At 32.3% G+C, this 24,338-nt stretch overlaps 1 protein-coding gene and 1 long non-coding RNA gene across 6 annotated transcripts in view; one reads left to right on the forward strand and one right to left on the reverse strand.

Moving 5' to 3' along the window:
* Positions 1-344: 344 nt before the first annotated feature.
* LOC18592819 (uncharacterized) overlaps positions 345-24,338 on the forward strand; it is a 44,894-nt gene continuing 20,900 nt past the window's right edge. For 3 of the 5 annotated variants that reach the window (XR_016028049.1, XM_088809299.1, XM_088809301.1), the window contains exons 1-5: positions 346-1,459; positions 2,705-3,229; positions 20,113-20,253; positions 21,124-21,267; positions 22,252-22,392. Coding sequence is in view for 4 of the 5 variants with exons in the window: in XM_088809299.1 (XP_088665425.1) it covers positions 451-1,459; positions 2,705-3,229; positions 20,113-20,253; positions 21,124-21,267; positions 22,252-22,392 (1,960 nt within the window). In the remaining variant the exon portion in view is untranslated. Of the gene's footprint in view, positions 1,460-2,704; positions 3,230-20,112; positions 20,254-21,123; positions 21,268-22,251; positions 22,393-24,338 lie in introns of all 5 variants that reach the window. The other 2 variants (XM_088809303.1, XM_088809302.1) reach the window with 2 other exon arrangements.
* Positions 8,487-10,294, reverse strand: LOC148761260 (uncharacterized). Its single transcript, XR_016028050.1, has 3 exons — positions 10,196-10,294; positions 9,464-9,547; positions 8,487-8,628 (listed from the first exon to the last, which is right to left on the reverse strand). It is a non-coding gene; the product is annotated as an uncharacterized LOC148761260 (long non-coding RNA).

The following is a 24,338-nucleotide window of genomic DNA, read 5'->3' on the forward strand; positions in this document are numbered from 1 at the left end:
TGATCATATGATATTTTTCACTCTCCACATCAACATCAAGTCAATATTATGTGGATATACAATGACAAATAATATTTTGACTAATGGCAACTAATCAATCATTAATTATAAAGACTTATTTAATTCAAAATAAAAATATAAGGTCTTGATTGAAAGTAATACAAAAATAAATTTATTTAAATATTCTTAAATAGTTTAAGGACTTTTTTGAACATTATACCTTTCTACTTCTTGTCTTCATCTACAAACTATTAGAATTGAATTGATATTTCTCAGGTCATTGTCTTAAATCATTCAAGCATGGGTCTTGGGGGAACTATTTCTCCACAACTAAGAAATCTCTCTTTCCTATTTCCATGGCTAAATCATACAAAGAATTCACACCCAAACAAAAACTGTGTCATATGTGTGTGTCTCTTGAATATGGAAAAGTTGGAACCTATTTAAGCAATGCTTAAGTTCCCTTTTAATTATCTCACCGTTCCATCAAATTTAAGTTTCTTTTCTCCTGCTCTTTGCTTGATGATTGATATACGTCCCACACTCATGGACAATATCAAATTCCATTTTCTTTGGATATTGCTGATACAATGTGTCATGATTAGCCTTCCTATGAGTATGTCTATGAGTAATCTCACCACAGATCAATCTATGCTTCTTAAATTCAAAAACCAAATCCTTGACCTTCACGATGTCTTGGCTAGTAATTGGTCCAGCACTAGCTCAGTTTGCCATTGGGTTGGTATTTCCTGCAGTGCTCGCCATGGAAGAGTATCTATCTTGGATCTTTCAGAAATGGGTCTTAAGGGAGCTATTACTCCACACCTAGGAAATCTCTCGTTCCTAGTCTCACTTAACTTGAGCGGCAATAATTTCCATGGCTATCTACCCAAAGAATTAGCCAAGCTGCGTCATTTAGAACTCGTTGATCTGAGTTACAATGCTTTAAATGGGGAGATTCCTTTATGGTTTGGAGCTTTACATAAAGTAAAATACTTGATCCTCAACAACAATACTTTCACAGAAACAATTCCTCCAACTCTTGCCAACATGTCCAACTTGGAGACCTTGGACTTGGGGTACAATTTGATTCAAGGAAAAATTCCATATGAAATTGGTGATCTTCAAAAGCTCAAGATGTTTCGTGTACGCTACAATCAGCTTTTTGGTTCCATACCTTCAAGCATCTTCAATATGTCCTCATTGCAATTGATTTGTTTATCATCTAATAAACTGTCAGGAAGTTTACCATCTGATATGTGTTACCGTATGCCTAAGCTTGAGAGCTTCTTAATAGGTGGGAATGAAATTTCTGGCAATATTCCATCGAGTATAGGTGAATGCAGCAAGCTTCAAGTTTTCGCTTTGTACAATAATCGATTCAGGGGCATCATTCCAAGAAGTATTGGAAATTTAACAAGACTTGAAAAATTATATCTATATGATAATAGTTTGGAAGGTAAGGTTCTACGCAGGATTTTTAGACTTATATATTTGGTATAATTGTCTTTTGCTTAAGATTTCTCATTTTTGTTTAAAATTCCTACAACAAGAAGTTATACATGCTAATTCTTATTGTAATTGAAAAAGTATTTTCTACTTCTAGTTACTAAAAAGATACAAAAGAAAAATATGAATAACAATGATTACTATTTATAAAGATGTAGTTTAATGGTATTATGTAGCAAAATTTTTTTGGTTATATACATTTTTTTGTAAAAAAAAAGTTTTTTTCACTTTATTTATTTCTATTTGATTTTTTTATTTTCAATTGACAAAAGATTTTAATTTTATTTATTTTTCATTTTCAAAATTATAATTAGATTTAATAAAGTTATGTCTTCTATTTATTTTATTTATTGAAAATAATGACCAATACTATCAAATAATTATTTATATCCTATATAGTGTCTATTTGTATTAAATTTGTCAAATATAATCTTAACTTCTATTGAAAATATTTTGAGAAGAACTATACTCTTAACAAGATTTTTTAGAGAAGTTCCAACCGACTCAGATAAGCCTAATAGAGATTTTACTCTTTACAACTTTTGCGTTTGTTTTTCTTTTCTTTTTTATATGTGCAACTCACATATAATATCTTTGCTCAAAATTTAAGTCACCCGTAACACTTGAACTAAGCAAAAGTGACATTTGCCTTTTTCTTTTGCCAACTATTGGAGAATAAAAACAAATAGGAGTCTAAATTGTGATACCTCTAACAATGCTAATCAAATAGCTTCGTTTTGTAATGTGAAATAATTTATTTTTTCTTTCGAGACATTTATTGCACAAATTAGAGATGATATGTGTTACCCTCAAATATAGGAGAATGTAGCAATCTTCAAAATTTTCCGTTATCATATAAATGGAAATTTGAGCTCAAGAAGATTGATCTGAGTTATGTTTAATCTTATTCACATGTATTGATTTGGTTTTTGGCTTTCCATTTGTTTTTACTCAAACTTGTTCATGTTGCAAAAAGTATTTATTTCTTTATAATCCAAAAACTTTGAGAAAAATAGAATTTCCATGTGTAGGTGTTTTTGATTATATTGCAAATAGATTTTTTCATTGAAAGAAATTTATCTCCAAAAAATAGTCTATCCGGTAATCTACTCAACAACATTTAATTGCATTTTTTGGTGTAGTTTATTTTAAGAGTAGAAATAATTCTAACTTTGTATTTTTGTTTTCTCTTAAGGTAAATTACCATGCATGAGTTTGGATTCAAATCTTGACGAGCTTAGCCTAGGGAGTAATAATCTCAGTGGAAATATTCCTGACTGTATCTCTAATGCTTCAAAGCTCAAAATTCTAAGCTTGTATCAAAACTCATTCTCTGGTCTTATTCCAAATACACTTGGAAATTTAAGTTTTCTTGAAGAGCTACGCCTTTGGTCGAACTGTTTGACCACAAAACCTCCAAACCATGAGTGGAGCTTCCTTTCTTCATTGACAAGCTGCAAGAATCTAAGTGTCTTACAGATATCATCAAATCCATTAAATGGCAATCTTCCAACTTCTATCTCAAATCTCTCTACATCACTTCAAGATTTTCGTGCCATGGATTGCAAAATTAAAGGTACCATTCCCATAGAAATCGGTAGCTTAAGCAACTTTAGAGTTTTGAATCTTGGTCAAAATGAATTGAAGGGATCTATTCCGAGAAGCATTGGAAATTTAACTAGACTCAAAGAATTATATTTGGACGAAAATAGTTTGGAAGGTAAGATTCTACATTTGATTTTTAAGCTTATATTTTGGTTTTCATTATTTTCTACTTAGGATTCCATTTTTGGTTTAAAATTCCTACTGCAAGAATGTATATATACATGGTAATTCTTATTGTAATTGAAAAGCACCTTCTACTTCTAATTAATAAAAATATGCAAAAGAAAAATATGAACAAGAATTATTACGATTTGTAAAGGTTTAGAATAATGGTATTATGAGTAAAATTTTTTGGTTATATACATTTTTCCTCTTGTAAAAATTAAATCAATTAATATCATAATTTTTTATAGTTTTGTAGTGTTAAAAATTAAAATATTATGATATAGTAACAAATATTTAATAGATTTTTTTAATATTCGCACTTTAACTCTTAATAATTCATGAAATTTTACAAAAAGAAATTGATATTATTTCAGATTTATTTGTTTCTTTGTTCAATTTTTTCACTTGACTTTATATATTTTTATTTGATTTTTCTATTTTCAATTAACGAAAGGATTTTTTACTTTAAAACTTATAATTTGGTTTAAGAAAGTTATACCTTTTATTTTGTTTATTTACAGAAAATAAATAAAAATACTACCAAATAATATTTTATTTATTTAAAATAGTTTTAGAAAGAAGTCTATCCTAACAATAGTTTCGAGAGAAATTGTAATCGCATAAGCTCAATTATGATTTTACTCTTTACACCTTTCTTTTGTTTTTATTTTCTTCTTATGAAGCTCAAACTTGATATCTTTACTGAAAACCTATGTCGCTTGTACCATTTAAGCTAAGTCCAAATGGCATTTGCTTTTTGTCTTTGAGAAATAAAAACAAATAGGAGTATAACAAAAGTCAATCATGGAGAGATCCATTACAAAAATTATATGCAAGCTTTCTATGAACTTGAATTACTTTATTCTATATTGTAACCAATTATCTATAACTATAGGATTATCAGCTTAGGCTACACTTTTTCTCCTTTTCTTTTTTGCATTACTTCTTCTGTTGTGTTTTTCTAGTTTAATAAAATATATGAGCTTGTAACAACTCATAGATACCATAGCAATTTGGTCTAGCATTGAAGCATGGATATTTTGCTTGATAAAATGACAATCTATCTTGATATGTTTGGTACACTCATGAAAGATCGAATTTACTGCAATATGGATTGCAGCCTGATTATCACAAAATAATGGAACTGGTGTTGGATGTGAGACATGTAGATATACCAATAGCTTGAGAAGCCACATAATCTCACTTGCTATAGTAGCCATGGCCGTAGACTCTACTTTTGCAGAGGAACGAGAGACAACTGACTGTTTCTTGGACCGTCATGAGATAGGAAAGAAACCAAGGAAGACAATGTGTCCAGCAGTGGACTTATGTGTCGTTGGACAACCTACCTAGTGTGCATCATAACAAGCTCGAAGGGTTAACTGACTATGAGTAGAGAGCAATAAACCTTGGCCTAGAGACCTTTTCAAGTATTTAAGAATGTGCAAAGCTACATCTAAATGAGGTTGATGCGGGTAGTGCACAAACTGACTTAACATGTGAACTGCAAAACTGATATCAGGTCATGCAATTATGAGATATAACAGTCGTCCAATCATCCTTCTATATTGTCTTAGGTTTGAACAAAGAAGGCCTGCATTAGGATCTAGCTTGACTTGTTGGTCCATGGGTGTTGATGTAGGCTTGCAACCAGTGAGTCCACTGTCTGCCAATATATCAACCACATATTTTCGTTGGCTTAAGACAATACCATACAGAGATCGTGCTACCTCAATTTCCCAAAAATATTTCATTTTGCCCAAATCTTTAATACAAAACTCATGATCGAAGCGAATTTTTAGTTGAGAAATCTTAAGTGCGTCAGTCCCTGTTACTATAACATCATTAATGTAAATTAATATCGAAACAATGATTCCTTAGCTGAGTATGTAAACAAAGAGTGATCAACATAAGATTAGACAAAACCAATGGCTAGTAAGGAATTAATGATTTTTTCGTACTCGTTTTGTGATGCTTGTCGAAGCCCATACAGAGATTTCTTGAGATGACAAACTCACTACTCCCTCTCTTTGGTAAAGTCCTAAGGTATTTTCGTGTAGACTTTTTCCTCCAAATCACCATGCAAAAAGGCATTGTTAACATCTAATTGGTGCAACTCCCAATTATGTACCTTGGTGATCGCCAAAAAATAGCGTACCATGACCAATTTCGCAACTAGAGTAAAGGTCTCATGAAAATCCACCCTTTCCATCTGAGTATATCCCTTGGCAGCTAGTCATGCTTTATAACGTTCCACTGTTCCATCTGGGTTGTATTTGATTTTGTACACCCATTTAGAATCAATGGCTCGCTTCCTTAGAGGCAGAGATGTCAAGATCTAAGTATTGTTTGCTTCTAATGTAGTTATCTCCTTAGCCATAGCATCACGCCGGGGCTGTGATTTAATTGCCTGAAAAAATGACTTTGGCTCATCGATAGCAAAAATAGCCATTAGAAATACATCGTGAGCCTTAGAAAATTTGGAATAAGAAATATTGTGAGATAAAGGATATACTGTCGAGTTTGCCATATGAGGTGAAAAGTGTGAAATAGGAACAAGTAAGGGGGCAATGTATAATCATAATCAAAAAGTTTCTTTGAAACTTGTCATTGTCATTTGGCATAATGTTGTGTTGTTTTCCATGTGTTGAAGGGGCAGTAACTTCTTGAATATCTATCCTTGGTTCAACCATAGGAGAAAATAGTTCATCAAGAATTTAGTTGATGTTATCTTCATTATGACTCAAAATGGGACTTCAGATTGGGATTGAAAGTTTGTGTCTTAGAGATGAATCATGTAGAGCTTTTGCCCTCAAGTCTAGGCTATTGACTTTGTAGCCCATTGGTGTTTCTTGGGCATGTATTAGTGGTATATCATCATGTTTGGCCAGCCTAGGCTCTTGAGCATGTTGTGGACTGGCTGGTGATGATGGGTTGTTAGCTTATTTTTGCTGTCTGATATTTTCAAGATCCAAGTGTCTTGGTGGTTCATCAAATGGACTAAGAGAAGTGATTTATGCATGAGATGTCTGTTCGACAGTCAATTATGAACCTTTTCATCAATCTTGCCGAAGGGGAATATTTCTTCCCAAAACTGCACGTCTCATGAGACATAAATCCTTTTGCTTTTAAGATCATATATGTGATATCTTTTATGTCCAAAAGGAAAGCCTTTTTTGAAAACACTGTAACCACTCATTTGGATGAAGCATGCTTAAATTTCTAACACTTTTCATTGACCACTTGACCTCTCAATAGGCAACTTCTCCAACAACACCTATCCAAGATTAATTTATTATTAATACCTTGTTCTTTAGGCATAACTTTCATCATTAACCATAAATCCTTTGATTAGCTTTTTCTCTCAACCTCAAATCCTTGAAACTTAACATTTGAGGTAAAAATAAAAACTTTAGGATTTTGGAGAACCTTAAGATGAAAACTCATAAACTTTAATGTTGGAAAACCACTTCCTTACCCCTAAAAATGTTGACAATCAAGGTTAAATACTTGGAATCACATTGGACTTGAAGAAAAATGGGTTTGAAGATTGAAAAAGAGTTGAAAGAGTGAAAAAGGGTTGTTAGTGGCTCGAGAAGGGTGGAGACTATTAGGTCTTGAAGTTTTGGCCATATTCACAATGTGGGATATGACAATAACTTTTTACCCCTTTTATTTTTGAAATCTAATGCTGAAGTATTGATACTTTGGCCTAAGTCTTGATACGTTTGAAATAAAATGGTTTTGTTTGGGTATTTTGACTAGACGTCTCGATATTTTTCTGGGAATTTCATAAGTCTTGATGCTTTTGCATATGGTCTTGAGACTTTATTCATTAATATATTTCCAGGCAAAAAGTGTTGATACCTCCAAACAAAGTCTCGATACCTTAGCTCCAGAATTCCCTTTTCAAGTAAAAACCAAGTCCCTTTACCCTTTCTAAGCTCCAACTTTAAGACAAACTCAGTTGCCAACCAATTATAAATGTTTGAAAACGTCATTAGAACTCAAAGTTTACATGCTCACCAAGCTAAGTTATTACTTTAACCTTATGAAAGGTTGGGGTTTCACATTCTCTCTGTTTTATAAAAATTCATCTTTGAATTTAAATCAAACAGTTACTAACCTCAATTTTGTAGTAAATGTGGGTATTTTGTTCAATTCTCATCTTTAGCTTCCCAAGTCACCTACTCACTAGAGTGATTGGGCCATAAGACTTTCACCAAAGCTATTTCTTTTGAACAAAGTTTCTTGACTTGTCTATCCAAGTTCTTTTTAGGTATTTCCTCATATAACAAGTTGTTTTCTAACTGAATCTCCTCATGTTGAATCACATAGGATGGGTCGGGGTTGTACTTGTTGGTGGCCACTTGAATCATCCCTGGTCAAAGGAGTTCCTGTTCACTGACCTCAAACCAAACAATGGGTGATCTACACTTATGCCCATGCAAAGCCTTATATGGTGCCATCTAGATATAAGCCTGATAACTATTATTTTAAGCAAATTCCACCAAAGGTAAATGTTGATTCCAAGTGAGTCCAAAATCAACAACATAAGCTTGTAGCATATCCTTTAAAGTCTATATAGTCCTCTCAGACTACCTTCTACCTAAGGGTGGAATGTCGTGCTAAAGTTAAGCTTAGCTCCCAAAGCTTCTTGAAGCTTACCCCAAAATCAATTAATGAATTGTGTACCTCTATTAGAGACTATTGTAACCGATACTTTGTTACGACCCGGTACTCCCCTCGAGCCCGTGACAACCGCCGCGGTGTCCCGGTAGACACTTATTGCCCGGAATGTCAACCCGAAACCCCGCAAGGCTTTACTATCAGTTTCTCTGTTCCCTTGTGAGCAACCATTGTCAAATATCGTGTTCTAAAATATTTTAAGCTGTTTCCAACTTTAAACAAATAAAATATTAATTTTTCGTCTCACAAGGGTATTTTGGTCATTTTTCTCAAAAATTTTAAAACTGGCTAAAACGTAATATACAAGTACAAAACACACAATTCATATTCAAAATGAGTTTAAAAGTCTAAAATCTTCATTTAAAACGAAATTATGGTTATTTGAATATAATAAGAAAATAAAAGAAATATTAAGTAAAATATTCTATTTTCTTATAAAACAATATTTATAGAGTTATACGTGAATAATTTTTATAACGTAAAAGCTAAATAAATTTATACATACTTAAATACAGTAAGCCAAAATATTTAATTTACTTTACAATAACAAGAGTACCCCCGAATAAACAAAAGTAAAGAGGACTGTGAACCTACGGTTTGGAAAATGCAGATCCCACTGTAGTCATCGATGAGATCAGCTATCTACAGTCTATACTGAACCTGAAATGGGTGGAAAGGAGGGTGGTGAGATTATAAAATCCCAATGAGTAAACAAACATCATCATAAACATCTAGAGTTGAGTACATCGAGACAATAAAGTAAATCATCATAAACTGGGTTATAGCATTAAAACACATTTTGTTCAAAACACGTAAAGAGGCTTATGAATCTCATAAAAATCTAGGCTTGTGCCATAAATCCATTCTCGGGGACACCTTGGCCGAGGCATCCTACCGAGACCGCCAAGGCTATTAAAATTCACATTTCACATAAATCATGTTTTTGTTTTGAAAACATAGCCGTTCCTTGGCGTTGGCTGAGTTCCCCCTCACGTGGTGGTTTAGCATGAAGTGAACCCTAAACTTTACCCCAGGAGATACCCTACGCGCCTCTCCGTTCGAGGTAAGAATATAATGGGGTTTACCGTGCCCCTCTAAAAGGCTGGTCCACAGAAACCCCCTACTGCAGTGATTAATTAATATATAATCCACCATATAATAAAACTCAATAACATGATATGGCAATTTTGTAATTCGTAGTTTTTCAAGGTAACCAAACAATTCGCATTTCAATACAATTGCCAACTAGCCAATCATGCTCGATTTATCATAAGCCAGTTAATTTAAACAATCAAATTGCCACAATTAACAGTCTCCGTGTACTCTATTTTTCAAAATCACTATTAATTTCAAAACAATTTATAATTTAATTTCATTGAAACTCATTTATTCATAAAACATGAAAATTTATCTTTTTAAATTCCTTTTTCCATAGAATTCATGAAAGCATTTAAAAACCACCCTAGATAATTAAAATGACAGTAAGTTTACTCACTATGTCTAGAATGCAGACTTTCGAAGCACTCTGTCTACTGGTCCTTGGATGCAATTTCCTTGCCTTTATCGGAAGACTCACCACCTTGACACAATACAAAATCGAGAGTTTCACCAAGTTGGTGCTAAATCAAAATTAAACTAATTTAGATTACCAATGCATGATATGGAATGCAAAAATGCACTGGTAACTATCTAAACCCGGTATTGGCCTAATTCGTCTTATCACACGATTAAATTCCTAACGGGTCCGTTTAAACTCCAATTTAATTCTTTTCAGTTTCTATACCTCAATTGCATCCAAATTAACTTAATGTCCCTCAGTGTGGTGCAAATTATCAGTCCCAACAGCAAATTACGAAAATACCCCTAGTGGGTAAAAATTCATATTTTTGCTCCGAAAATTCCCATTATTTTTCTAGGCTCATAATTCATCATTCCTTAACCAATTCTCCTAGAATAAAATCAAACTCATCCTCACTCACTACATGGTAAATTCAGCCATTAATGGTTGGGGGAGAAAATAAATTCTTTTCTTGTTGTTTTGTTTCTAAATATGCTAAACTAACTAAAAACACTAACATAAATTAAAATCAAATAAATCCAACAACTTTCTCTCTCCTAACCCATTTTTTCAGAATTGAATTCATCATGAAAACATGTAATTTAATCATGGAAAATAAAGAGAAATGCTTGGGAATAAGAAAACTCAAGCTTAATAGAAAAAACTCACCTTTTTCACTTAATTTCCTTGAAAATTCACACTTTTTCTTTGATTTTCTCTCTCTAGGGTTTTGTTTTTGTTTTCTCTCTCTTCTTGCTGGTTTGGCCGGCCATGGGGTGGAAGATGGGCTGATTTTGTGCCTTTTAAAAAGGAAAATAATAAATTAATAAAGGCATGACACATGGCATCATGTCATTGGCCCGTTTTTAAAATTTTAAAAATTTAAACATTTTATCTCCACCACATGTTTAGTCAAGGGTCAAAGATGAAGACAAAGGAAGACCATGTGCTGGAAAAAATATCCTGGTGGTGGAAAATTACAATTTTGCCCCTGAGGTGGCAAAATTACCATTTTACCCCTATACTCCAAATTATAACGAAATTAAAATTTTTTACTTCTAAACCTCAAATCATACTTCAATAAGTCAAATTATACTCCAATAAGTCAAATGGGGTCAAAAAAATCTTTTCTAAAATTCCCATTTTGTCCCCAAGTGGCAAATGACCATTTTACCCCTAGTTAGTGAAAATTCTAATTTGACTCCAAATTGATCCTCAAACTCAAAATTACCATTTTAAGTCATCCATGAACTGTGAAACTCTTAATCTCACCTTAAAATTCCTATTTGATCTAGTTCGAGGATTAAATAAACTTTGTTGTACCTCTAGGTACAATACCGACTTTTGTAAATTTTTCGGGACTCTCCTAGCATGCAATCATGCTATCATCACATGTATGTCATGAATAGTATTTTATAAGGTCGGGCTTTACATACTTCATGCAATCGCACAATCTCATCAACATATAGTCTCGTGTATTGTGCTGCTCCATAGGTGGTTTTCACTAACAGGAAGTAAGTGGACTTAATCAATCTATCCACAATCACCCTAATGGAATCGCATCCCTTTTTCACGCAAGGTAATCCTGTCATGAAATCCATCAAATTTCGTTTGGGTACCAATAAAGGTTGTAATAACCCTATAGGTCTCTGATGCTTTGCTTTGACTTGTTGGCACACTAAAAACTTAGCCACAAACTCGGTTACATCTATCTTCAAGCCTTTCCACCAGTATGCCTCTCTCAAATTATGGTACATCTATTGGTCCCAAGGAGTGCAAGAAGGGGAGAATAGCATTTTAAAAAATATTTTGAATGTAGCTCTTGAGCTTGGAAAATTTTTTGTATAATTTTGAAATGGAAGGTTTAAAACTTGTTGGAGTTAAAAGGCACCAAGTAAGAAAAAAGTAGAGAGAAGTGAACAAAACACAAATATTAATAGTGGTTTAGTCCCTTTGACCTACATCCACTACCTTGATCTCCCAATGAAGGATTTTCAACCCAACTTCACTAAGCTAGTGTAATTAACAATTTCCATTAAGTGTTTACAAAGTAAGCTTCTAACCCAAGCTTTAAACACTTACAAGAATTCCCAAGCCTTCCAAGCTTAGTCTATCCCTTAAAGTGCCTCGCACACTCTAAGTAAACAAGAAATGGAGAAAAAATGAAGTACAATTGATCACCTAGCTGATCTAAGAAGTACAAAATTTAGCTCAAACAGTTTTACAAAAATAAGAGTGAAATATAAGTGTAAAAAGAAGGTTTTTGGTCTTCTATGCTCAAAATCACTCTCGGTAGCTTTTCTCGCTCATTTTTAACCGTTTGAACCTCTATTTAGACTTGGAGGATGGTTTTGAGCCGTTAGAAACAGTTTTGGAGCAAAAATAATTATTCTTTTATTCTTTAGCGGCTCTTTTCAAATTTGTTGGTAGTGCCTTGTTAACCGATTAAAGATGAACGTTAACTGGTAGTGGCTTTTTTAAAATTTGTTGGCAATGTCTTGTTAATCAGTTAAATGTGAGCATTAACTGGTTAAAGCTTTTTTGTCTGGCAGTCTGCTTCACTGTGTTAACCAATTAAATGGGGCTTTAATTGATTAAGAACTTTATGCCTTTAGACTCCTTTAAGCACTGTTTTTCACCAACTTCGTTTTAATTGATTAATCCTTTATTTAATTGATTGAAGCTTCTCTTCCTCCAACTTTAACTAATTAAAACAAACTTCAACCAATTAAAAAAATCTTCAAATTTGAATTTTTTCATTTTGGTGACCTTCAATGGTCAACTTCATTTTGAATTTAAATTTTGATGCTTTTTAGGTAATTCAAGTTTGACCCTTAATCAATTAACCCTTTTGGTTAACTAATAATAACCCTCTGTTTTGTGTCCAATACCCTTTTAACTAATTAAACTTTCTATTAACCAGTTAAGACCTTTTCGCTTGTCTTTAATGTAGCACCTAAAATTGCTTTAACTGATTAAAGATTTGTGTTAATCGGTTAAGACTAATCTGTCATCATTAAAGCTCTTTTTTCTTTGCTTGTTTAACTAGTTAACCCATTTTGTAACTGAACAGGCATCTTGACTTGCTTTCAAATAACAAATATATTAATGAATTTAAACTTTTTTCTACACATTTATATAATATGATTAGACACCAATCTCCAATAAATGAGAATATTTTGTTATCATCAAAAACACATGGAGTCAACATTCTCTCTCTTATTTTTTATGATGATAAAACACTCATATATTAAGAGTGTAATGTCTATGTTTATATTTTATATCTATGTGCATGTGAGGGATTACTTCCTCTTAATATGTGCACAAAAAACAATTTGAAGATTTTCCTTTAATCTTTAAATTAGACTTTAATGAATGAGGAATAATAAGCACTCATACAACTAAGTCATACAAGCTTATAGATATAGTTCAATAACTTCAAGATTCAAGCTTGTAACCATGTAAGAACAAATGTATGAGAGTTAAATCATTTCAAGAACTTGTCAAGGATCACTTAAAAAATATTCAAGCAAATTTGATCATTTTGCCATAATCAAAACTATAATAATTTTAAAGCTAACAACATCTTAGTGGTTCACGGGTGTACAACATATGCAAATAAATGTGCCTCCTTTAGAATCTCTTTCTTGAGACCATCTAGGTCCGACGTATATATTCTCGCTCCATAGCGACATAAACAATCGGATTGTCTAACAAAGTGTTGTCTTTTTCTCCCTTGGGTATCTTCTAAGGCCTTTGTCACCTATTCATCCTTATATTAGGCTTCTCTAATATGGACAATTAGCATTGACCTAACCCAAAATTGTGCTAATAAAGCATTGGTCTCATTGACCTTTAAATGCAATCCCATGTCTCTAAAATCATGGATATCTCTTACTAGAGGTCTTCTACTAATGGACGTATGGGCTAAGCTTCCTATGGAATTCTGGCTTAAAGCATTAGTCACCACATTTGCTTTGTCAGAATGATACAAGATAGTATGGTAATAGCGTTTAAGCAACTCCATCCATTTATTGCCTAAGGTTGAGATCTCTTTGCTCAAATATGTATTTAAGACTCTTATGATTTACATAGATCTTATATGTTTCTTCATAAAGATAGTGTCTCTAAATCTTAAATGCAAATACAATGGTAGCCATCTCTAAATCATGGGTTGGGTAGTTGTACTTGTGCCTTTTCAATTGTCAAGAGGCATAAGTTATCACCTTGTCATGTTGTATCAACACGTATCCCAAACCCACATGTAAGGCATCATAATAGACTATGTATTTGCCCATGCCTTGCAATAAGGTAAGTACTAATGTTGGAGTAAGACAAGCCTTGAGCTTTCCAAAATTCTCCTCACAAGCCTTGTTCCATTGAAACTTCACATTCTTCTAAGTCAATCTAGTCATTGGTACAGCAAGTCTAGAAAAGTCCTTGACAAATCGTTGATAATATCTAACCAATCCCAAAAAGCTATGAATGTTTGTCACTGAGGTTGGCCTTAGCCATTTCTCTATAGCCTTAATCTTCTTTGGGTCTACCTTAACTCCATCCTTGGAAACCACATGACCCAAGAAGCTAACACTATCCAGCCAAAGCTCACACTTAAAAAACTTAGGATATAATTGGTGCTTTCTTAACAATTGTAATACAATCTTAAGATGTTGCTCGTGTTCCTTTTTACTCCTCGAGTACACCAAAATATCATTGATGAATACCACCACAAAGCTGTCAAAGTATAGTTTGAGCACCCGTTTTGTCATATCCATGAAGATTGCTGAGGCATTTGTAAGACCAAAGGACATAACCCAAGAAGTCACAATGTTTGTACTTAGTTCAAAATGCAATCTTAGGCAAGTCTTTTTGCCTAATCTTCAATTAGTGGTAATCAGAGCATAAGTCAATCTTGGAGAAACACTGTGCTCCCTACAACTAGTCAAACAAGTCATCTATTTGTGGAAGGGGATATTTGTTCTTGATCATTACCTTATTTAGTTGTCAGCAATCAATACACAACCTGAGTGATCCATCACTCTTTTTCATGAATAAGACTAGTGCACTCCATGGTGACACACTAGGGCGTATGAAACCCTTATCCAGTAAATCCTCTAAATGATTCTTGAGCTGTATTGGAGCCATATGATATGGTGGTATATATATAGGTCTAGTATCCTTCATTAGATTGATACAAAACTCAACTATGCACTTTGGGGATAAACTTGGTAATTCCTTTAGAAACACATCAGGGAACTTTACAACAATTGGCACATTTGCCATGTTACCAATCTCTACTTGGGTAATCCATAACCAAAGCCAAATACCCATGGCAACCCTGCCTTAATGACCTCCTTGCCAGTATGGCGGATATCACATTGGTCGGTGCCATACCACAGTCACCTTGAATGGTAAAAGATGACTCTATTGGGAAATCAAATCTCACGGACTTATGATGGCAGCCCATACTAGCATAATTTGGAGAAAGCCAATCCAAATAAAAAATAACATCAAAATCCAATGAGTCCAACAAAATCAAAGTAGCTTAGGTGTCTTTATCCTTAATTCAGCCCATGTAAGCCCCATACTCATGTTCTGCCGCAAACACCTCTTTTGAAGCCGTGGACACTACGAGACACTATTCCAACCTAGTGCACTCTCTACCCATACGTAAAATATGGTGAAATAAATTAATGTGAAGCACTCATATCATAAAATACTCTAGCATTAATAGAACAAATAGGTAGAATACCTACAACAATTGCATTAAAGGTTTGAGCATCTTATAATGTCAATGCAAAAACTCTAGCCTAACTTTGGCTTGTAACGATTTATTGTGTAGATCTAGATGGTCTACCTTGAGAAATATCGGCTGTGCCTTTACCCTTAGTTGCCATAGCTCTTTGATGGCTTGAGTTACTGTGGACAAAGTTGGTAAAACAAGCTAAACTATTTCATGTGAAACCCCTTGAGATGAAATCCTGGAGCAATCCATCATCATGTGCCTTGACTGTATAAATTTAAAACAAAGTCGCGTAGCAAGGTGACATGAACTTTTATGGAACTTTTTACACAAAGGGCAAGATGAAACAAAATAACCACCTTAGCCAGAGGTATACTGCCTTGCTGATGTACTAGTCCGTTTATCTTGTCTGTTGCTAGTACTAAAGGACTTACTCCCCTACTAGAAGCCTTGTGCCTGGGAAGTCCTCTATTGGCCATAACGGTCCACAAAAGTAGAACCTCTACTAGCACTGCCCTCTCTGGGACCCTGCTAGCACTTTGTTCTAGCTCTCTTAGTCCTATTTTGTGCTTTACGGCTTTCCAAGTTCCTACGCTCCATCATCAACGCACACTAAATAGTAGAAGGATAGGTGATAAATCTCTAAGGTGCTGCAACCTTATATAATGAGTCCAATAACCCATTGACAAAACGCTTCACCTTCATCCTTTCAATGGACACAAGATAAGGAGTAAACCCTGACAACGATGTGAAGCATACATCATACTCAAACATCTTTGGAGTCCATACTAGATCCTCAAACTCTTAGGCTTTAACATCTTATATCATCTTGAGTAGAAATCTAGTCATGAAAGTTGCACATAACTCATACCAAGTAAATGATAACGCCTTGTGGTCTACCTCTAAGATGAGACTGGAACCACTAGTGAGCTACTCCTTGCAATCTGAATCTAACCAGCTCTATTGATCTCTCACTAAAACAACTTAAAGCTTTGCATATCTTTTCCATCTTTTCATGAACAATTGTGGATCCTCAGCCACGTTTGATCTTATAAAAGATGGAGGCTACAACTTAATAAAGTCATGAAGTGAAACCTTTCCCTTAATTTTTACCACCTTATTTTGTTAGTGATTCTCTTGCTCATAAAAGTTTGAGGGAGCATTTCAAACTTGATGCCCTTTAGTTTGTTTCTTTATTACATCCATCTGGTTAGCCATCATCTCATGACTCTATTAACTCTTGTAGTCTTGCAGCCAAGTCTCTAATAGTAACGGCCCTACTTGGGTGCCTACCCTCATCCACAATAGGCTGCACCTTTGAGTATGTGTCTTTGGACGTCTTTGCCCCTGCAGATCTAATGGCCTTATTGCACCTACCATGGCCTTTAGTAACAGGCATATGTTGCCTAACTAAAGTCTCAATGGAAACATCCTGTTCTATCATACCTCTAGCCATTGCTCAAGTGTGAGGTAGCATCCTTACTTGGACAAAAGCGAATGTTATACTCAATTATCGACTCATAGTCAACAAAAAAGGTTTCTAAACAAACATGGGACTCTATATGGCCTCCTGTTTGTGAAATGTGTCATAGTTTACAAATCATAACCAAAATTCCACATAAGTACTTGACAATCTGTTGGACAAATAAAAACACTCAAGACTTAGACAAACTTAGAGCTTTGATGCCAACTTTCTTATAACCCAATTCCAGAACCATGATTGACGAAAAAATCTACATAGATATAGTCTGCTAGACTCGAGTAAGCCTCTAAGTGAATCATTCATCGTATCACATAAGCAAAACATGAGAGGTGTATCTCCTCATGTACATGTATCTATTATAATTTATCCAATATCCCATGCATAACATAACATTTAATATTCAAAACAATCCAACTTGATTGTACTTAACTAACCATATAAATTTGTAATTATAACATAACCAAAATCTTAAGCCATACAGTGGCCAATACCAAATACTATATTAAGTATAAACATTTAATAACGGAAAACTTGACTAGCGGATTTACATAGGGTGGGAAACCTTAACCAAATGGGAACGTCGACAACCACCTATCAAGGGGGATGGAAGGGCGGCTCTTTAACGATGCTAATCAAATGTCTAATGATCTAAAACAAATACAATTTACATGTGGCGAGATATAAAATCTCAATGAGTAGAAACGAAAAGGGGGAACAGACTAAATAGAGGAGTATTTGCCAATATCACGTAATTAAATATGTACGTTTTCTCAAATCTATGCTCAATCAACCACATATTCTATATCTTAGGACACCACAAAGTCCATCCAAAACCTCTAAGATGTTAAGAGAGATAAGCTATTCATAATTTAGTTCAAAACCCTCCAAATAGGGTGAAAATTTCCAAGTCTACAGCTAAGTATCAATACCTTGACCCAAGGAATCAAGACTTCTTGTCCAAAATGCTTTTCCTAAGCATTCTATTACACAAGTATTGATAATTTCTTAATAAGTATCGATACTTTCTCACTTGTAGCCCATTTTCCAGCTACTCTTAAGTAAATTTCAAAAGGGAATTCAAACCTTAACTACCTAAGTCGGTTCCAAACATCATTCAACCAAAATACATGTTCAAACATTAGATCCAAACAATCCATATTAACCCATTAAAATGTAATATTCACATGTCATACTCTATGTATTATGCAATACATGACATGCTCTTTTAATGATGTTTTCAAAACATGTTTCCAACATGTGATCCAAAACATGCAAATGCATGTACAAAACATGACGAGGCACATAAGGTCAAAATATGGTGAGGCACATAATTTCAAAACATGGCGTGGTACCACATAAAACATGTTAGGGACATGTAACCCATGATGATGCTGATATTCAAAGTGAGTCATGGTGATGATGCACTCATGACATGCTAAACATTCAATCCACATGATAGCCATTCAAAACACACAAAGAGTATGTGATTCCAATTACAATTCATGTAAATCATATTCTAGCTTGCAAGCTACATATTTAACATACGAAACATACGAAAAGAATGTGATCTCATTCATCATATTCTCAAAACATCCTAATGTATGTAGTTAAAACACCATCCACAATCCAAACTTAATTCGCATTGTCAAGGGTAAAAGCGTTGAAATGTTTGTTCCCAACAAAACTTTTTTTATATACATATATAGGTACATTTACTTAGCATATATGAATTTGAAAACCATATTGAAAACATGTTAAAAATCATCATTCAATCCACAAATTTGGATTTTTATCAAAAGCATTCCCAATGCTATTCCAAACATCAAAAACATTCCAATGCTATTCCAAACATGCTTACATATTTATATATGAAAGTACTTTGAAAACGTCATGAACACTCACTAAGACAAAGGGTGCTTAAATCTCTAGCACTTTTCATCGAATGCTCGACCTCTGAATAGACAACTTCACCAACAACACCTATCCGAGATTAACCCGTTGTTAATATCTTGCTCTTTAGGCATAACATTCATCATTAACCATAAATCCTTTTACTAACTTTTTCTTTCAACCTCAAATCCAAAAATTAGTAACTAAAAGCCAACCTAATTATGAACTATTCTTCAACTAGTTAGGGGTTTAGGCAACTTTCTTACAAAGTTTGAAATCTCTTGAAACTTAACATTTGAGGTAAAAATCAAAACTTTAGGATTTGACAAAACCTTAGGATGAAAACACCCATAAACTTGAATATTGAAAAATCATTTCCTTACCTCTAAAAATGTTATAAATCAAGGTTAGATGCTTGGAATCATGTTAAACTTGAAGCAAAATGGATTTAAAGATTGAAATAGAGTTTAGAGAGTGAAAAAGGGTTGTTAGCAGCTCGAGAAGGGTGAAAACTAATAGTTCTCAAAGTTTGGACCATATTTATAGTGTGGGATATGAAAATACCTTTTTACCCCATTTATTTTTGAAATTTGATGCTAAAGTATTGATACTTTTGAAACAGAATGGATCTATTTGGGTATTTTGACCAAAAGTCTCAATACTTTTATGAGAATTTAGCTAGTCTCGATACTTTTGCATTTAGTCTTGATACTTTATTCATCAATATTATTTCCAAGGAAAAAGTATCAATACATCCTACCAATGTCTCAATACCTTGGCTTCAGAATTCAATTTTCAAGTAAAAATGAAGCTTCTTGACCCTTTCTAAGCTCCAACTGATTTGGTAACCAAAACACCCCTTTTCAGGTTATAAATGTTCAAAAATGTCATTAGAAATCAAAGTTTACATACTCACCAAGCTAAGTTACAACTTTAACCTTATGAAAGGTTGGGGTTTCACATGCTTTTTGAAACTATCAATAATCGGTTCCCATGTACTAATACATCTTGGGTTTGCACCAAGCGGAATGCTAAGGTAAATGAAAGGAAAGAGCCCATTGCGCAATTGACAATGTCAGAAAATTCTTGGCCAATATCATTTGAAATACACACTAGATAAACATAAGACTTATGCAAATTGATGCTGAAACTAGACACCACCTCAAAACAACATAAAATGTGTCTAACAATAACATATCTCTGCAAGTCCGGCTCAATAAATGAAATATTTTCTTATGAATAACCATAAATGTAACACCAAAATCCCTATAATATAATTTTTGATGGGCATATATTTTTATTTGGCCTCAAACTAATAACAAAGTGTTTCAGTTTACTTTATTTGTGCACTACTTAACTAAAAATTTATTTGTGCATCATTTTCTAAAATAGAATAACTAAAATTTTATCTATGCATCATAATTTTTTTTTGTGGAATAATTAAAACTTTTATTGTTCTTTTCTTTTAAGGTAAAGTACCATCCATGAGCTTGGATTCAAATATTAAGGTGCTTCAACTATGGGGTAATCATCTCAGTGGAAATATTCCAAGAAGTATTGGGAATTTAACTAGACTTGAAGACTTAGAACTGGATTATAATAGTTTGGAAGGTGAGATTCTACATAGGATTTCTAAGCTTACATATTTGGTATCATTATTTTCTACTTAAGATTTCCCATTTTTAGTTTAAAATTCCTATTACAAGAAGTTATGTGTCTTAATTCTTATTGTAACGAAAAAGTGTAGTCTTAATTTCTACTTAATTCTTAATTCTTAATTCCTACTTAAGATTTCTACTTCTAATAAATAAAGAAATACAAAAAACAAATATGAGTAAGAATTATTAAAATTTATAAAAGTGTAGCATAATGGTGTTATACAGAAAAAGTTTTTGATTATATACAACTTTTGTTTTTGTTTTTTGCTTTTCTTTTTTATATGTGTAAGAGGGAATAATGTGACTTAAATCTAAGAATCTTTATTGAAAATTTATTTAATCAGTAACACAAGTAAACCAAAGTGACTTTTAACTTTATCTTTTAGCAACTATTTGAGAAATAAAAACAAATGGTAAATATTTAAAAAAGAAGATTGATCTAACATTAACAAAGTAATATTAAAGGTGATATATGTTACCCTCAAATATAGAAAATGTAGCAATCTTCAAAATTTTGCGTTATCATATAGTGAAAATTAAACAAGCCCAAGAAGATTGGTCTGTGTTATTTTTAATCCCTTTAAAAGGAGTTTTTTTTAATATTATTGATATATATATATATATATATATATATATATATATATATATATATATTGATTTTTGGAGTTCCATTTGCTTTTACTCTATCTTGTGACAGTGCAAAAAGTATTTATGTCTTTATAATCCAAAAATTTTGAAAAAATAGAGTTTCCATGTGCAGGTGATTTTGATTGTAAATAGATTTTTATATTATTATTGAAATTTTTTTTTTACCATTTTGCAGGTGAAATCCCAAGCGAAATTGGGAATCTTATTACATTAGAGATATTTTATGCAGCTGGTATGCACCTAAGTGGGCAGATTCCACCTTCCATCTTCAACATTTCTTCATTGAAAAATATTGGTGTACAAAATAATAGCCTATCTGGTAATCTGCTCAATAACATTTAATTGTATTTTAATGTATTTTATGTTAGGAGTAGAAAATATACTAGTCCTACTCATATGCACACACCCACTGCATAGGTGACACATAAATATACAATAATATTTTATGCTGTAAACAAATAAAAAATTGTAAACAAAAAATTTTACGATTTTTATCATTGTGTTGTCTTATAAAAGAGAAATATAATACACACACACGTGTATGTACTGTACTGTAAAACAATATAAATGCTAGATAAAAAAATAAGGGTAAAAGAAGTAGAAATTGAATAAATAACTAACTAGGTTTAAATTGTAAAACTATTTACATAATAGAGCAATAAGAGTAAAAGAAGTATAAATTGAAAAAAAAATATTTACATGATAGAAAAATAAGAATAAAAGATATAAATGGAATAAATAACTAACTAGGTTTACTTTTTTAAAATGCACTAAGTTGGTGTTAAAAATTAAATGTTAAAGATCCATTTCCTTCATTACTTAAATGTTAAAATTAGTTGAATTTTTAATGAATTATTTTTAAATATTATAATTTTTTATAGTTTCTTAGTAGAGTCAGCATTTCAATAACTTATGAAATTATTTAGAAAATTATATGATTACACATTCATCAGTTTTTTATTCAATTTTCTCTTTACTGTATTTAACAATATAGATAATGATATGTAATATTAAAAATTTGATAGAAATTTTTAAAATTTTATCAATAGTTTTAAATGAAATATTTCCTAAAGAATAACCATAAATTTAACATCAAATTCCCTATAATCTAATTTTGAATTGGCATAACTTTTTATTAGGTCTTGAATTACGAACAAAATATTTCAGTTTTACTTTATTTGTACACTATTTAACTAAAAATTTATGTGTGCATCTCTTTAAAAAGGAATAACAAAAATTTTATTTGTGCATCCAAATTTTTTTTGTGAAATAATTTAAACTTTCACTTTTCTTATTTTTTAAGGTAAATTACCATGCATGAGCTTGGATTCAAATCTTAAGGTGCTTCGGCTATGGGGTAATCATCTCAGTGGAAATATTCCAAGAAGTATTGGGAATTTAACTAGACTTGAAGAATTAGATCTGGATTATAATAATTTGGAAGGTGAGATTCTAAATGGTATTTTTAAAGCTTATATATTTGATATCATCATTTTCTGCTTAAGATTTCCCATTTTGATTTAAAATTCCTACGACAAAAGATTATAATTGATTAAATTCTTGCCTGCTCCTCTTTGACTTTGTCACTTGAGTGCTGTGATTAAGTCACCTTGGGATCGGAGGTGTATAATGCATAAAGGGTTGCTTGAAGTGGACATTATACTACACGATGAGGTTCATTGCATAATAAAAAAGATAGAGGAAGTCGTGATCTGAAGCCCTCTGTTCTAGTTGTCCTCGGATGAGGTGTATCCCTGATTTTGGCAAAAACTCAAAAATTTTAAAATAATCTTTTTTGATTTTCCTAATGTTTTGGCAAAATTCGAGAAATTTTGAAACAAAAACTTAGTTTTCTCAATGTTTTGGCGAAAACAAAACAAAAAACTTTTTTTGAGCTTTACCAATGTTTTGGCAAAAATCTAAAATTTTTTTAAAAAATAATTTTCATGATTTTCCCAACATTTTGACAAAAATCAATAGTGTTTTTAGGAAACTTTTTTCTAACCTTTCCCAATGTTTTGACAAAAATAGAGAAATTTTTAAAGATAACTTTTCTTGATTTTCCCAATGTTTAGGTAAAAACACAAAAAACTTTTAAATAATTTTTCCTCTAAATGATCTATCTTAAGTAGCTATAAATTTTTTATTTAAGATTTATTTTTCTTATGATTTAAACCTATTTGTTGTATTCTATTTTCATGATTTTGCTATTTTAGACTCTTAAAATTTATTTTCTTAATTAATATTCTACAAAATAATGGAAATAAAATAAAATAACTTTCAAAAAAACCAAGAATAAAAAAACAAGTGAATAAACAAACAAGTAAATGAGTAACATAGACACAATTAAAGAACTTACTATTATATTTTTATTTTTCCTTGGTTTTTTAAGCTTTTAATATCTAAATTTATGTGCATATGTAAAGTAATTAACAACTAATTTTTAATAAATAAAAATATTAGAAAAAGGAAAATAATAAAAAAATAAAAGAAATGAAAAACCTTACCTCATTGGGTTTAAAAATACCCAAAACGAAAAGGTGAAACTACTGGGCCTTAGGACTAAGCCGGATTGGCGCCCGGTTGCAAAGCTTCTTCCTCTTTAGACGGAAAATGACATCATTTCGTGCTTGACGTATAAACCTCCTCTTCCTCAATGAAATGGCGTCGTTTCCCAAGTTGTATAAACGGATAAAGTCTCCCTCTTTCTTTACTTTTTTTTTCTGCCTCTATAATGAGGGCTTTTCTCTCTAAACTCTTTTTTCTCCATCTCTATTAAGAACATCGGTACCGGACCGTCCTGTGTCGTCAGCTGTCGACCAGCTGTGTTAGAATCTCATCAAAATTCACCTATAAACTCTCAAAAACTTCCTAATTATTGGAGTCGTTCTCTCAAAAACCGCTCAGATTTTCCTTAATCTAAACTAGAAATCCCAAAAGTCCGAGAACTTATTTCTCTCTGCTGATTGCTCTTTCTTGATCTTTTGCTTCTTGATTGTATGTATTTGGCTGTTGATGGATGGGTCTCTATGTACCCATTGTGGTTGAATTTGTTTTAAACTTCTTTTCTTGAATTTTAGTTTAATTAGGTTTTTAAGAGATGGATTTGAAAAGGATCGGTTTTCTTCTTTTCCTTTTTTTCTAATCATTATTTCTTTTTTGTTTTTGGGAATTTTCTTGATCTTTTGATTTTTTTAATTTACAAATTTTATTTTAATTATTAAGAAGACACTTTGAACAACATGAGGGGTCTACGATATATGTCATCCTCAAATATAGAAGAATGCAACAACCCTCAAAATTTCAAGATTTTGCATTATCATATAATGGAAATTTAACCAGAAGATTGATCCAAGTTATTTTCAATTATATATATATATATATATATAT

The sequence above is a fragment of the Theobroma cacao genome, chromosome 8 (assembly GCF_053813885.1).
Source record: "Theobroma cacao isolate CCN51 chromosome 8, ASM5381388v1, whole genome shotgun sequence".
Taxonomy (NCBI): Eukaryota; Viridiplantae; Streptophyta; class Magnoliopsida; order Malvales; family Malvaceae; genus Theobroma; species Theobroma cacao.